At 43.5% G+C, this 15,254-nt stretch overlaps 1 protein-coding gene across 3 annotated transcripts in view; it reads right to left on the bottom strand.

Moving 5' to 3' along the window:
- Positions 1–15,254, bottom strand: part of LNX1 (ligand of numb-protein X 1) — a 116,274-nt gene that overhangs the window by 96,926 nt on the left and 4,094 nt on the right. For all 3 annotated transcript variants that reach the window (XM_059671131.1, XM_059671110.1, XM_059671120.1), the window contains exon 2: positions 1,974–2,459. In XM_059671131.1, coding sequence (XP_059527114.1) covers positions 1,974–2,365 — 392 coding nt within the window. In that variant the 5' untranslated portion in view covers positions 2,366–2,459. The remainder of the gene's footprint in view (positions 1–1,973; positions 2,460–15,254) is intronic.

Here is a 15,254-nt window from a genome sequence, read left to right as displayed (position 1 = left end):
AGAGGTGGGTGTAATGCGTGCCCTCATGAGAGGGAGGCAGGAGGGCCAGAGTCACAGAAGGAAATGCGATGAGAGAGAGAAAGAGGGAGGGAGGGAGGGAGAGAAAGAGAGAGGGAGAGAGAGAGAGAGAGAGAGAGATTCTCTGCTGCTGGCCCTGAAGATAGAGAAAGGGGCCACAAGCCAAGGAAGGAAGATGGCCCCCAGAACCTGGAAAAGGCAGGTCAAGCAATTCTCCCCGAACAGCCAAAACAAACCAGCCCTCTCAACACCTTGAGACCCAGGTTGGACCTAGAACCCTCAGAACTGTAAGATAACACATTTTTGTGCTTTAAAGCCATTAAGTTTGTGATCAATTGTTACAGCAATAAATGGAAACCCAAACACAAATGTATAAATTGCAACAACCCAGGAACATAGGAATACCGGGGCCTTCTCAGCTCCAGTGTTGGCCCCGGTTCTGTACCAGCATCTGCAGCTCCTACCTCACCTCTGGCCCCAGGCCTGCTTCCCTCCAGACAATACCTCCCCTACCTGGGTAAAACTTTTAGCAAAGGTCACAGATAGATTCCCTATCTCCTTCTCCTCCAGCCACACCTCCTTCCAGTCAATCAGAGAAGAGGAGAATCCTAGCTTAAATACCAACAATAACAGAGGGTCAGAGGCAACCCAGGCACCGGAGTTTGAGGCATTTGGTTCTCCATCGTGGGGAGAAAAACGAGTTCACTGACATAACTGGTATGGAACCATGTGGGAAGCATTACACCCAGGCCATGGCTTTGGAGGCAAACCTCATGTTAGAGGATCGGCATGTCCCCAAAGACGAAGACAGATTCATGTCCTAAGGAATGTGACCTTTAGAAAAAATATCTGCACCTGCTTTTCTGGTCATGACAGAAACCAAGATAAACACCGGCTTCCAAATTTCCTCTTACAAAAGAATTGTGGCTTACTGTCTACACTTGGCTAAACACCTTAACTGTCCTAAGAGAGGACCTCATGTGGAACAAGACCCAGGGCCGCCCTGAGGAATGCCCAGATCATGAGAATGCAGGCGGACAAAATCAGAGGCGGGCAGGTGGCGCAGGGGACAGAGCCCACCAGCAGGGCCGGCCACACCATCGGCCTGCTGCCAGTGTGTGCACCTTGGCTGAAAAGTTCATAGGACAATTCGCTTAAAGGACAAAAGTTCTCTAAATTTCTCATTTTCATCCTTAGTTGAAAAATATCTTATATCTCTTCAAAGAATAGCCGGCTTTGCCAATTCCCGTACACAGGAAGTTCTAATAATTGTGGGTCACGTTAGGAGACTCTTTTTTTTTTTCTTACATGAAAGACAAGCAATGCCCACCTGGAAATCTTATTGGGGACCGTGAACCTCAGAGAAAGCTGCTCCCAGATCTTTCCGGTATCTTTCACATTTCAAAATGCACGCATATGAAAGTAGCCAGCCACAAGAAGGCAAACCCCTAATGATCCCTCTTTTCTAGTTTCCTAGAATAGTCAAGTTCACAGACACAGAAAGTCGAATCACGATACCAATTCTGGAGGGAAGGGAGAGGGGGTGTTTGTTGAACAGGAACAAAGTTTCAGTTCTGGAAGATGAAAAATGTTCTGGGGATGGGTGGCGGTGAGGGATGATGCACAACAATGTGAATGCACTGAACTGTACACTTAAAAATCATTAAAATGATAACTTACATCTTATGTCTATTTTACCACCAAAAAAAAAGCCCTGTAAACACATACCTAACTCGACCATGTGCCATTTCCTTACACTGAACCCTGACCGTAACACCTAACATGTTACTTATTTTGAATGAGTCCTCTCATTGGTTGCAAAAAAGAAGACAAACAAAGCTTCGCACAGAGCGACCCACCAGGGCCTGGGAGACAGCCCCGCCCTCAGGAACAGGTGGGTCCCAGCTGCCCCTGGAGGGTGGGGCTGCTCAGGATCTGCGGGGAAGAGGCCCTACCTGGTTTGGAAGTGATGCTCCAGATCACAGCGCTGCAGCACCTCGGCGCAGTGCTCGGCGAACGGGCAGGTCACCGTGAGCTTGTTGAGGAGCTTGTGGACCAGGATGCTGGACTTCTTGCAGTGCTGGAGGACCAGGGGCTGGCGGTCCAGGGGGCAGAAGTCCTTACTCACCAGGAAGTTGGTGAGGCAGACAGTGCAGTAGGTGTGTCCACAGGGAGTGTCCAGAGGGTCCAGCAAGGCTTGCAGGCAGATGTGGCATATGAGGTCGTCGTCCACGTCTTCTGTGTAGGTGTAGAAGTGGTTTTCCTCGGGGGAGTGGGCTTGGCCACACACCACACACAGGGGCTCAGGGCTGGGATCCGGGTCATCAGCAGGGTCTGACTGGCTCATGGTTGACTGGGGGGACAGGATGACAGGAAACCAATCCAGCAAAACGATATTTCCTCGGGAGCCAATCAAGATCTTCTAGGAGCCATCCACAAACCTAAAAGAGAGCAAGAGGACATCTTTGTTTTCACAGCAAACGGAAGACCCTGTGTTACAGACATGAGACAATGCTGCCTGCAGACAGGGACCCGGTCTCTGATGCAGAAGGCCAGCGTTGAGTGACAGGACCGGGGGGAAACCACTTTGCCTCATTATGCCTCAGTTTAACCATCTTTCCAGAGGAAATAATGCTTACCTTTAACCTTCTCATGGTGGTGTGGTAAAAATCATTTGGGTACTATCTGAGAAATGCCTAGAAGAGGCATTACTGCATGGTATGTAGAAAGTGCTCAATAAATATTTGTTAGGATTCTTGTATGTATTGCTATCAAATTCATTTTGTCTACAGTCTAGCTCAGTTGACCTAGAAACTGAAATCTATCACTCCTACAAGGGATCTTTTGGCTTTGTTCTAATAGTACTCTTTTATTCATACACACACACACACAGACACATATGTGTGTGTGTGTGTGTGTAAATATATATATATATATTTCAAACCAATAGAATACTATCATGTTATGTATTTTCCTTTGGTATAGGAATCCAAAATAATGGAGTTTATCAATGTACCTATTAAAATCTATGAAGTCTCTTGGAAAATCAGTCAATAAATATTTATTTTTTATTTTTATTTATTGATTTTCGAGATTGAGAGAGGAAGGGGAGAGAGAGAGAGAGAGAGAGAGAGAGAGAGAGAGAGAGAGAGAGAGAGAAGCATTGATTTGTTGTTCCACTTATTTATGCATTCATGGGTTAATTTTTGTATGTGTCCTGACAGGGGATGGAACCTACAACCGTGGCCTATCAGGACGATGCTCTAACCAAGGGAACTACCCAGCCAGGGCAATCAATAATATTTCTGGCACCAGCTCTGATCTAGGGAGTGAGTTGGGTATAGAGACCTTGCAGAGGTCTTTAAAGGCTATGCCCCTGCTCTCATGGAGTCTCCAGTCCAGGGGAGTGGACATGAGCACAGCTTGTTAGCAGCCCAGGTAAGCAGTGCAAACAGAGGTATACGCCAGATAATCTGGGTCAGCTCTCAAGACGATTAGGAATCCCAAACCCACACTGTCCCCCAACTCAACTTTGTTCTTTTCTGAAAGTAAATGAAAACTTAAAGCGTTTCACAAGAACAGCAAAGACACACGAATAACCCAACAGGAAATTAGCCACATTTGGAAATAGCATGCAGTCATAAATTGTGTTATATCTTTTTTCTTATCCAAATAAAGTCCAAGGCTGTTTGTACAAACATCGCCTTATCTCAAAAAGAAAATACACTGACTTCAAACTTCCATTGGGTCAGCTTCATGTTTATATTCCTGTGCTGTGCTAATATGCCAGGAAGAACACTCTAGTTAGGTTGAAGTAAAATACCCCAGAATGTGAAAACATTTAGGAACCATAGGATTTTCTTTAGCATCAGAAGGACTACAGAAGGCTAAGGTACAGGAGAAAATGAAGTTGTTTCTACTCAAATTTTACGGAAATCTACTCAACTGCAATTTGTCATCAAGGCTGCTAGAAAGTTCTAGAACCACACAGGGAAAAACTTAAATGGCATGAGAAACAGTTGAAAGATAAACATAAAAATGGAAACGGGCCACCCAAAAGATTATCCTCTACCACAGAAAAAATAAGGTTCACATATTTTGAACTAAAGCTCTAGAGTTTGACATGCTTGCTCTAGATCTTTTAAAAGTTTCTCTGTAAGAATTTGGTAAAATACTCTCTCACATGTTTTGGCCCATCTATTCTCTCTCATGGGCTGTACCAGAAAACGAGAGGAATGTCGCTCTGGTTGTACCACTGAAAAGACAACCTCACCTGTGGGCCATTCCCACTTTGGTGAGATGGTGGGGCAGGCCGCAGGCCGGGCTTTTGGATTCACACTATGCTCTGGGAGGTGTCAGACGCATCAGCGTCTTCCAGTGGAGGAGGGATGGAGAGGGAGCTGTGGCCGCCTCACCGCGCCCAGTCTCAGCTCAGCTTTGTTGCTTTGACTCATCAGCTTCCTTATAATATTCTATTTGAAGAACACTGGCTTCAAAACAAACAAACAAACAAACATACAGCCACCAGACTAGGTACTAAAAGTCCCTTCCAGAAGTAGAGTTCTGTGAGTCTGTGCCGATAAATTGGAGGTGTTTTGTTTTAAGTGATTAGCTCTTTGGGAAAATCCTTTTTTTCTTGCTTTCTAGCAGTTTTTTGAGCATTGGCCATGTGCCAGGCACTGTGCTGGGGGCCTTACACGTTATGCTATGTAACCCTCACAAATCCCCAGAGTCTTTTGTTTGCTTTTCATTTAATAGATAAGGAAACTGAAGTGTAACGTGTAAGTGACTTGCTAGCCACACAGGAAGAGAAACAAAACCCAGAAGGGACGGCTGACTTCAGTTTCTGCATCAATTCTGCGGCTTGTCTCCCAGCGTCTTTCCTGATTATGGCTAGTCAGAATCCCAATAACATAACTAACCAAATACAAGAGCCATGGGAAATGAGAAGTTTTACCATCTCATTATGTCCCATGGCAAGTAGGTTTCTCCAAGCTCTCTGAATCAAAAGTTTACTTGACTTTATTGAGGGCTAAAATGCCTAAGATAGAATTAATGGTGTGGGGCAAGCAAAAATGGAAGGTTTTAGATCCAACTCCAATCTTCCTTCCTTCCTTCCTTCCTTCCTTCCTTCCTTCCTTCCTTCCTTCCTTCCTTCCTTCCTTCCTTCCTTCCCCCCCCCCCTGCCCGCCCTCCCTCTCTCTTTCCCTCTTTCTCTCCCTCTCATTCTCCCTCTGAGAGCAATTTGAATTCCCTGGCACTTAAGCATGTACATAAACCAGATTCTTCATATAATATTAATGTAAACACTGCTGTATATATTTTCTAACTTTGCTTTAGACTAAATAAAGCCTATAAGAATAAACACAGATTATGAGAGAACTGACTGAACAAGTAGTTTTGGCTCTAAAGAAAGAACTAGTGAGACTTTAAAAAAATATGATTAAGAACATTTACCTGAAATTTCTTATTTCCGGTTTACATGTTATAAACATGTATAATCTATCATGCTTTTAGACAGAGATGTGCCTCGCTGCTGGACTGAGAAGAAATGATCAAAAATCAATAAGGCTTAAACAGTAAACTATTTCCTTCCCCCAAAATGAACGAGAGGACCTGTCAGCTTTGGGCTCCTTTATGTGTCAGCCATCAGCACTTCTGGCCCTGGCAGAAGGAGAGAAAGCTGTGATATGGCCTTTTTTAAAAATATTTTTATTTTATTTTATTTTTTATTTTTTTTACAGAGAGGAAGGGAGAGGGATAGAGCGTTAGAAACATTGATGAGAGAGAAACATCGATCAGCTGCCTCGTGCACACCTTCTACTGGGGATGTGCCCGCAACCAAGGTACATGCCCTTGACTGGAATCGAACCTGGGACCTTTCAGTCCGCAGGCCGATGCTCTATCCACTGAGCCAAACCAGTTAGGGATTTTTTAAAAATTTTTTTTTTACAGTTGGAGAAAGAGCACAGAAGTGGATTCCCTCCTTGGGTGTGCATATGGGGGTTGGGAGAGGTACAACCCTACTGTGGCTTAGGAACCATTTTTTTCTCCTCCACCTCTGATTTGGGGTAGACAAGAAGCCTGAGGTTTTTAGAGAGGTGTGGCTCAGTGGTTGAACCAGGAGGTTAGGGTTTGATTCCTGATCAGGGCACATGCCTGGGTTGTAGGCTCCATCCCCAGTAGGGGGCAGCTGATCAGTGATTCTCTGTCATCATTGATGTTTCTATCTTTCTCTCCCTCTCTCTTCCTCTTTGAAATAAATAAAAAAAATATTTTTAAACATCAGTTGGAAAAATAAAATAGCCTTTGGAGTACAGCCTGTTTGGAGGTAGAAATACTTTTTCATGAGATGAATTCCCAGAACAATGGAGTCCCTGTGTGCTATGGTCCCTCTCCTTTAAATGCACCCTAGCATTACAGACAATGGCTATCTGATGAAGCCACCAGAGTAAACCATATACCCACTAGGAAGGTTATGGAGAAACTTACCATTTGGCATGCTGCCCTCACAATTCCACATTTCCTTCCACTAACAGGATAAGACTTAACTCTACAGCATCCTTTCAATAGCGGCATGAGTCATGGTTTCCCAACAATACTGATGGGATATCATTTTATGAAAAAGAATCCATCCTAAACAACCCAAGTACCCATCAATGGACAAGTGGATAAAAAAGCTGTGGCATGTATATACAAAGGAATATTACTTTGGAAACAAAAAAGAATGAAATCTTACCCTTTGTGACAGTAGGGATGGACCTAGTATGTATGAGGCTAAGTGAAATAAGTCAGACAGAGAAAGACAAATACCATATTATTTTACTTACATATGGAATCTAAAGAACAAAATAAATGAATAAACCGATAAGAAACAGACTCATAAACACAGAAAACAGGCTGATGGTCTGAGGGGAGGGCGTGGGGGGACTGGCAGAAAGAGATTAAGGGACTGACAAGTAAGGCTGGTCGTTGTCATAGAGTCCTGGGGATGGAAAGGGCAGCGTCGGGAATATAGTCAACAATATTCCGGTTAACTGTGTGTGGTGCCAGGAGGGTCCTGGCACCATCCGGAGGGTCAGTTTGTAAAGTATGTGCTCGTCTAACCACTATGCTCTATACCTGAAAGCAATACAAAATAATATTAAAAGTAAACTGTGATTGAAAAAAAAAGGGGGGAAAAAGAATCCATCCTTATAGTCAAAGGGCAGCATGTCCTGCATTGCTGCTTTAACCTCGATGGAACTTTGCAGCCATTGGCCTACAGGTTGAACGGCGGCCTTGAGAGATGATCCTTAAATGCAATAGGCCTTTATTACTTTATAAAACAGAACATTCTGCCTTTGGAAAGCATTAACTATTAGGGAGGGTGAGTCCATACATTGAGCAAAAATCTTATCTCTCTAGAACTCACCCCTCTCCATGGGTGCCAGCATTATCCTAGGAGCTATTCAGAATGTGCATCGCTCATTAAGCCCCCTAATTATTTGAAGACAGACCCCACGTTCTCTCCCAGGTTCAGCAGCCTTAGGTTCACCTGGCATTCCTTCAGGTTTCAAGCCTCTAGAAGCCCGTCCACTCTCCTCTGCAAGCTCCCTGATCTATCAGTGTCCCTCCTACAATGTGTGGGGAGAATGAACCCCAAAACTCCAGGACAGAGTAAAGTGGGACTAACCACTCCAGAGCCTAAGACTGTATCTGTTTTCTTGGGGGAGGTGGCAGACTGAGCAGAAGACTCTGCCCTGAGGGAAAGCTATCAGCAATTCTTGGCTGCAGAGAGGAAAGGAAAATCAAGGTTAAGGAAGTAGAACAGTAGGGCTCTTACAAGCAAAACCAAGGGCTATGAACACCATTCAGAAAATGCAACGATATTTAGTGGCCTCGGGTAGATTTATGTGAACAGAAGAAAATCCTCATTGGCCGAACAGTTCCATGTTAGAATCCCTAGTGAACAACCTGATCCCAGAACAAATGGTATTTGGGGAATCTGGGGCTTTCCATTTGTTTGTGAGCACTCCTTTATTTTGATAAATCGTGTTGTCCTCAAATTTACCAACACAATAAATAACACAAGAGAAATGGAAACCATTTAAACAAATGGCAAGTCAGAGATACTTCCTCCTACCCAGAGCACAAACACTGATGAATGTTCACTGAAATTCACAAATACATGAAAACGTTAAACTAGTGGCAGGCCAAGGGCAGCTGATGAAGGGGCCATGGAATGAACTGGAAGCCCTGCAGCTCCAGATGCTCCTTCCCCCCCCCCCCCCCCCGTCCCTGCCCTCCTCAAGAAGATGCTCAAGTGCCTGAGAAGCAAAGTGTTCCAAGGGGACTAGTCACCTTGGACTTCTCCTCTCATCCAAGGGAGAAGCATCTACGCAAAAGCCATGCCTTTGGACCACTCCTACTTGGCCTACGACAAGCATGTTCACAAAAATCCACTGAAGACATTTCTAAATAACAGATACATTTTCCCCACTAGGGCTGTGCTGATTCATGTTGAGGCCTGAGGCAAAAGGAAAAGTGTGTCTCCTGATACATAGGTTTTTGTGTATTTTTTCATGGTATCATTAAGGGAGTGGAAAAAATTTGGAAAAGTGAAATGTAAGTATATTAAATAATCACATCATTTTAAGTTTAAATATTTTATTTACACCAAAAGCAGAATTTTAAGAAATGGTTTCACTTTCCAGGCTTTAAAGGAAGTCATCTCAACTATATTTTCAAAAACTACCTCTTTTCTTACCTTATTTTGAATTGAGGACATTACCATACTTGACAATTTCTCCTGACTGATAATCTTAAATAATTTTTAAATAACTTTAGCTTACTGATCCTGTCTTTTATTTAAATACATTTTGATCTTTTGTTCATCATGGATTTTTTGCACTAATTTTGATTTTTTAAAATAATCATTAAAATATTACTTATTGTGATTACTGAGATTTTTGGTGCCGTTCAGTTTTGCACAGGAAGGTGAGTTCCTCATTGGCCTCACCTTGATCATGACCCTGCTGCTATTATTTTTGGAACCCAAGTAGAGAGAGTGGGGTTGTCAATACTGTGGTTTGAATGCGACTCTGCTACCAAAAACCTCTCTGGGCCTCAATATATCCCTCAAACCTAACCTGGTTCCCAGCCACACAATGCAAAACCGGAGAGATACAACCTTGTCACAGGTGTGTCACTAAATTTTAACCAAGGTCTTGTCTGATTGTTGCTCCAGCTGGTTATTATATTTATTAGGGACACCAAGTAGGCGGTTTGCTTAAGGATTCATGAGGCAAGAGGAAGAAAGAAAGAACTTGCCTCAAATGAGAAGTGTAATCTAAAGACAGGTCCCCCCAAAGTTCACAAATGATTGGATTCTGGAAGAGCTCTGTTTTGTGAGTATATAAAGAAGTCCAGTCAAGCGATGGGCACGTTCTCTCTGGAAGGACACTGTGTGGACTGTGACATTTTAGCAGCGGGTAGGTCTCTACCATACAGTATTTGTGTTTGCTTCACAACTTTTGCTGGCTTATTTAATGCTGTTCGAAATCTTTTACTCCCTTCAACCAAACCTAATGTTTTACAGCGTGTCTCAAACACAGAAAGTCTAAGAACCCCTGCACCAGACGATCTCCGAGGGAACTATTTGCTGCAAGAAACTGAACTTGATGTTTTTTGTTGTTGATGACGATGCTTTAAAACGTGAATGAAGCCATGGGGGGGGGGGGGGGCGGGGGAATAGCTGCAGTTTGGTTTCAAGCTGGTCACGGGGCCACCCCTCGGGGCAGAGATCACAATCACAGGCAGAAGCACCATCCTGAAAACCAGAAGCACACCAAGGAGGAACAGAGTGGACCAGTTCCACTACCTGGGTGGCCTTGCCTCTTTCTAAAGTAAGTACCCAGCAGGCACGGCTGCCTAACCACTGCCCTGGCCCTGGCTAGAACTCCTAAGTTGGATTACGGGGAGGGAAGTAACTGCCAAAATTAGGGCAAACTCTACCTTCTATTGAACAAAATAAATTACATTTTAGATTATGGATAAACGTGTCAATATCAACTTGGTACAATCAATTTCTAAAATAAGTATCAGTTGTGAGTACATAAGAGGCTGGACAAATGGACTATTCCTTAGCTTAGAGACACATCTGTAATAGGAAGGACTTAGGGGCTTTAGTGATCTGGATAAAAACAGTCATACAGCCCTAACCGGTTTGGCTCAGTGGATAGAGCGTCAGCCTGTGGACTGAAAGGTCCTGGGTTCAATTCCGGTCAAGGGCATGTACCTTGGTTACGGGCACATCCCCAGTCGGAGGTGTGCAGGAGGCAGCTGATCGATGTTTCTCTCTCATCGATGTTTCTAACTCTCTATCCCTCTCCCTTCCTCTCTGTGAAAAATCAATAAAATATTTTTTTAAAAAACAGTCATACATGGGATAAAGAATGTTCTTGAACCAAGAGCCTGAGTAGGAAGCAGGGGTTCGGGGGGTAGGGTGACATGGGGGTGCTGCCATATACGTTGCAGAGGAAAAGGAGAGGGAGCAGAGGGAGGGCAGGTGCTTATGGGCTGTTACAAAGGTCAGGGTTAGCTCTACTCCTAATTAAGATCTAAATCTATGGTCTCCAAGAGGGAGTATGCAATTCATTCATGCAATCTGTGAATGACACTGGCCTGCATAGCATTGCCAACACTAGAAAGGACAGAAAAAACCCCATATAAACAGCCTTTATAGAGGTCAAAATATGGCCAGAAAATTAGAGGAGAACTGAACTAAAAGAAGACAAGGTAATACATCTGAAGTCAATAACTGAAAGCATAGATATTCAGAAAGTGGGGAAAAACAAGGGAAGTAGTTAGTGAGAAGAGTCCCAAGTAGCTGGTCAATTAGATGCAAGTTGAAGGAGCCAGGGCAGCTCTTCACCAGCTGGTTAGAGAGGAGCTCTGCCTTTCCTGACAGGTTTTATTGACTTTCCCCTGGGCATGATGGCACACCTTTCATACTTGGGTTTGCTTGTAAGAACTCTGTCCCAGAAAAGATGTCCTCCCATTTCCTGGTCTATCGAATGGTGAAATAGAGCTGGCCCTCTACTGACAACTGAAATGAAGGCCTTTGCACTGACCCAGCACACAGTTGTCACAGGAACCTGGGAAGGCTAATGTCAGAGGAGAAGCAGGGCGTTCTTCCACCAAAGCTAAAAGAACGACCTCAGGAAGTGCTTATGGTGTTTGTTTGTTTTTAAACAGATAATCTTTTATGGAGAGAAGAACAAGATGAAGGAAGATATTTGCACTGTCAACAGTCTTCGTCTGTGTTTCAATTCTACAGGTATCCATTGATCACCTATTACATGGCGGCACTGGTCTTAAATTCTGTGATGAATTCAATTCATCTTCAATGAATTTAAGTCTAATTAGGAAAATAGAGCATACATATAGAAAAAACACACGTTAAAATATTGCAAGAGAATACAAAGTAAGTCTGGAATGAGTATGGTCTTCTAAAATAAGAGCCAAAGACAAAGTTGGAGGGAAAGGGACGAGAGAGCAGTGGAGTATGGCCCAGAACAGTCAAGGAAAGTTCATGGACTAGATGGTCCTCTGAAAAGATCGAGAAAGATAAATGGGATTTGGACACGTGGGAAGAAATCCAGGTTTGAGGAAAGAGCCTGAGCAAATTTCTCAATCAAGGAAGAGGAACACACACAGTGGTGTTTGTTGTTCCCACATGATAGTCTGTAATTGAAATTTTAAAATGATTTATTTAAAGTCACAAGAGTTTCAATTGGATAAGGATCTTAGATTCTCATCAAGTGCAGGAATCCTCTTTGTGGCATCCCTGAGGGATGACCTAGCAGCTTCTGCTTGAAACACCTCCAGTGATGGGGAGCTCATCAGTTTGCCAACAGCTATGACCTTTGGCTCTTGTCCTGCCTTTCAGTGTAACAAAGATCACATTTGCTTTCTCAAAACACGACAGCCTCCCCTCCCACAAATTAAGGACACCATTGGTGGTGGTTTCTCTCGTTTTTTCTTTTTGTCTCTGGTTGTTCCAGTTGCCTGTCTTCCTGGGTATTCCAGGTGGTAGTAAGTGGTCCTTTTAAAACAGGGCACCTGGAAGTGAACACTTATCTAGTGGTGGATTAATGGGATTAAGATTCTGTGGAATAATCACTAATCATGTTCTTAACCAGGACTCTATTAAAGCAACCTAAGGTGGCCTTTACTGATTTGCTTTTGTAGATACCTCACACCAGAGGTCCTCAAACTACGGCCCGCGGGCCACATGCAAGTACAAATATTGTATTTGTTCCCGTTTTGTTTTTTTACTTCAAAATAAGATATGTGCAGTGTGCATAGGGATTTGTTCATAGTTTTTTTTTTTTAAACTATAGTCCGGCCCTCCAATGGTCTGAGGGACAGTGAACTGGCCCCCTGTTTAAAAAGTTTGAGGACCCCTGCCTCATACTGTTGACTACAATACTCAGTAGGTCATTAGAACATAAAGTACTACTGTGCCTTGAACATAGAAATAAATAATGGTAGTGGCAAAGGCTGCCTATATTTTTTATTTTCTTTATTGGTTAAGGTATTACATATGTGTCCTTATCCCCACATTGCTCCTTCCAGCTCCCCGCTCATGCCCTCACCCCCCTGGTGTCTGTGTCCACTGGTTATGCTTATATGCATGCATACAAGTCCTTTGGTTGATCTCTCCCCCTTTCCCCCACCCTCCCCTGCCTTCCCTTTGAGGTTTGATCTCTGTCTCTGTTTTTCTTCATCAGTTTATGTTCATTATATGCCACAAATGAGTGAGATCATGTGATATTTATCTTTTTCCAACTGATTTATTTCACCTAGCATAATGCTCTCTAGGCCCATCCATGCTGTTGCAAATGGTAGAAGTTCCTTCCTTTTTACAGCAAGGGCTGCCTATATTTTCTCCAAAATTTCAGTGTCCAAGTGAACAAGGACTCTCTATAAGTAGTGGGAGGGGGCTGTGCGTATGCATGTCAGTCCAGGTATGTAGGATGTAGAATGATGGCCCCCTCCCCAGAGTTATATCCATGTCCTAAAACCCAGAACCTGTGAATGTGACCTTATTAGAAAAATCGTCTTTTCAGAGGTAATTAAGGATCTTGAGATGAGATCATCCTGGATTATCTGTTTTACCCTAAATCCAATGACCAGTGTCTTCCTAAGAGACAGAAGAAAAGACACAGGCGAGAGGAGAAGGTGATGTGAAGGCAGGTTGGAGTTATACAGCCACAGCGAGGGAGCACCTGGAGGCACCAGAAGCTGGAAAAGGCGAGGAAGGATTCTCTTCTGGAGCTTTCAGAGGAAGCAAGGCCCTGCCAACACCTTGATTTCTGGCCTCCAGGGCTGCGTGAGAATAAATTTGTGTTGTTTTAAGCCACCGAGCTCATGGTAATTTGTTGCAGCATCCCTAGGAAAATAATACAGGGGCTATGTATTTCCAGGGGAATCCCCCAGAAGTGGGGTGAACATTCCCAGTGAGGCACCCCAGCACTTCTCCACACGGCTCAGGAATCCAGAAGATGTTGGGGGTGGCAGCTACTTAGGCTGCTACATACTTAGGGATAGCAGTTGTGGCCTAGTATAAAATGTAGTCATTTCCTTTGAATCCATTACTAAGTTAGAATACAGATATCTTCAAGGATAACTGTTAAGCCACACTTGCAAGGGCCCCAAGCGGAAAAGAGGCCACAGGTAGAATGGCTGAGGGGGTGTGTGTTGTTGAAGACCTATTACAAGCATAACAATAGTACTTAATGAGGACTATGAAAACACTGAGTGACTCATGTATTATGGGAGTGTGCAGGAGCCTAAACATGCAGCGTTCTATTCAACAAAGGCCACGTGACTGACCCAGCATCATCAGCAAGTTATGCAAATCATCTCCACAGATAGCAATGGCATTTTTGGACTGCACCATCATGCATGTGCTGTTGCCATGCACGGTGCCAAGAGGCCATTAAAGAGAATTCCTGGAGAGCTTCCACTCTGCTGTTGGTGGACTCTTTGGTGTCCCTGTGACAAATGCATCAAACACAAGAAGCAAATAAGAGTCACTGGAAAATAATGATGGAATTTAAGTCCATGCATTCCAAGTCACAAATGAGCGATATACAAAAAATTGCCCTGGTTAATTGGGACAGAATTCTTGCCACTGGTAGAAGAGTACTAGGCATCTACCGTGTCAAGACAGGTGACTCCCTAGAGCAGGGGGCGTGGGTTTTCTAGAAAAGCAGAGGATGAAGGGTAGGGGTGAAGAGAATTGGAATAAAGAGACTCTAATAAAAACGGCAAATTTCTTGTCAACCCTCTACTTGAAGCTGGAGTCTATTCTCCCCCTTCTTTTTAGAATATAATGTAAAATAAAATAATAATCATTACTATTTAATAAGCAGTTCACTAGGAACCAGATACTGTGCTAGGTATTTTACATGTATTTTCTCATTTAATTTGTAAAATGATCCTATGAGATCAGTGATAGAATCTTTATTTACAGATGAGTGTATGTGCTGCTAAAGAAACACAAATCCATTCATTCATTCACTCATTCAGCAAACAGATACCAGGCGTTAAATATACCAAAAACACTCATCTTCAGTGACAGGGAACGCAGTTCCTCAAAGGCAACCTACGGATTTGGGGACAACTCTAATTCTTAGAAAATCCTTCCTTATTGTTGATCTGAACTGTGTCTCTGGGTAACTGAACAATAAGTCACGGGTTCAAAATGAGATACGAGGAAATGGTGAATGTAAGAGGTTTACAGGAGGCAGCCAACATTCGCTGTTTCTGATTTCAGTTCAGTGAAGTGTTTGTTCTTAGAAACTTGCATGGCTTCCAAGTTAACTCTTACTCTTTGGGGATAGTAAATAGTTAAATCCCATTGACCTAGAAGAGTGACATAGTCTTCCTACCAAATAGTTTTCAGAAGCCCTCAATACTTTGGACACACTGTCAGAGGACAATAAACTTGCCACCCACATGAGAGTGAGACTGTGATGCGGGCACATAAATATCAGGAATAGTTGTAACCACCGGAAGTCTGTGATACTATGGCAGTGAGGAGCCTCCCTCATAGTCCTCTCTTGGCCACATCTTACAGAATGGCTTTGTAAGCGGTCAGGATCTTTGCAGACCCGATTTTCTCTACTCTAGGAGAGGAATTCAAATCTAAAAAGGGGCCAGGAAGCCAGGAATCACTACCCCAG

The sequence above is a fragment of the Myotis daubentonii genome, chromosome 1, assembly GCF_963259705.1.
Source record: "Myotis daubentonii chromosome 1, mMyoDau2.1, whole genome shotgun sequence".
NCBI lineage: Eukaryota > Metazoa > Chordata > Mammalia > Chiroptera > Vespertilionidae > Myotis > Myotis daubentonii.
Note: the sequence above shows the minus strand (reverse complement) of the source record. Positions and strands in the feature narration are given on the sequence as shown.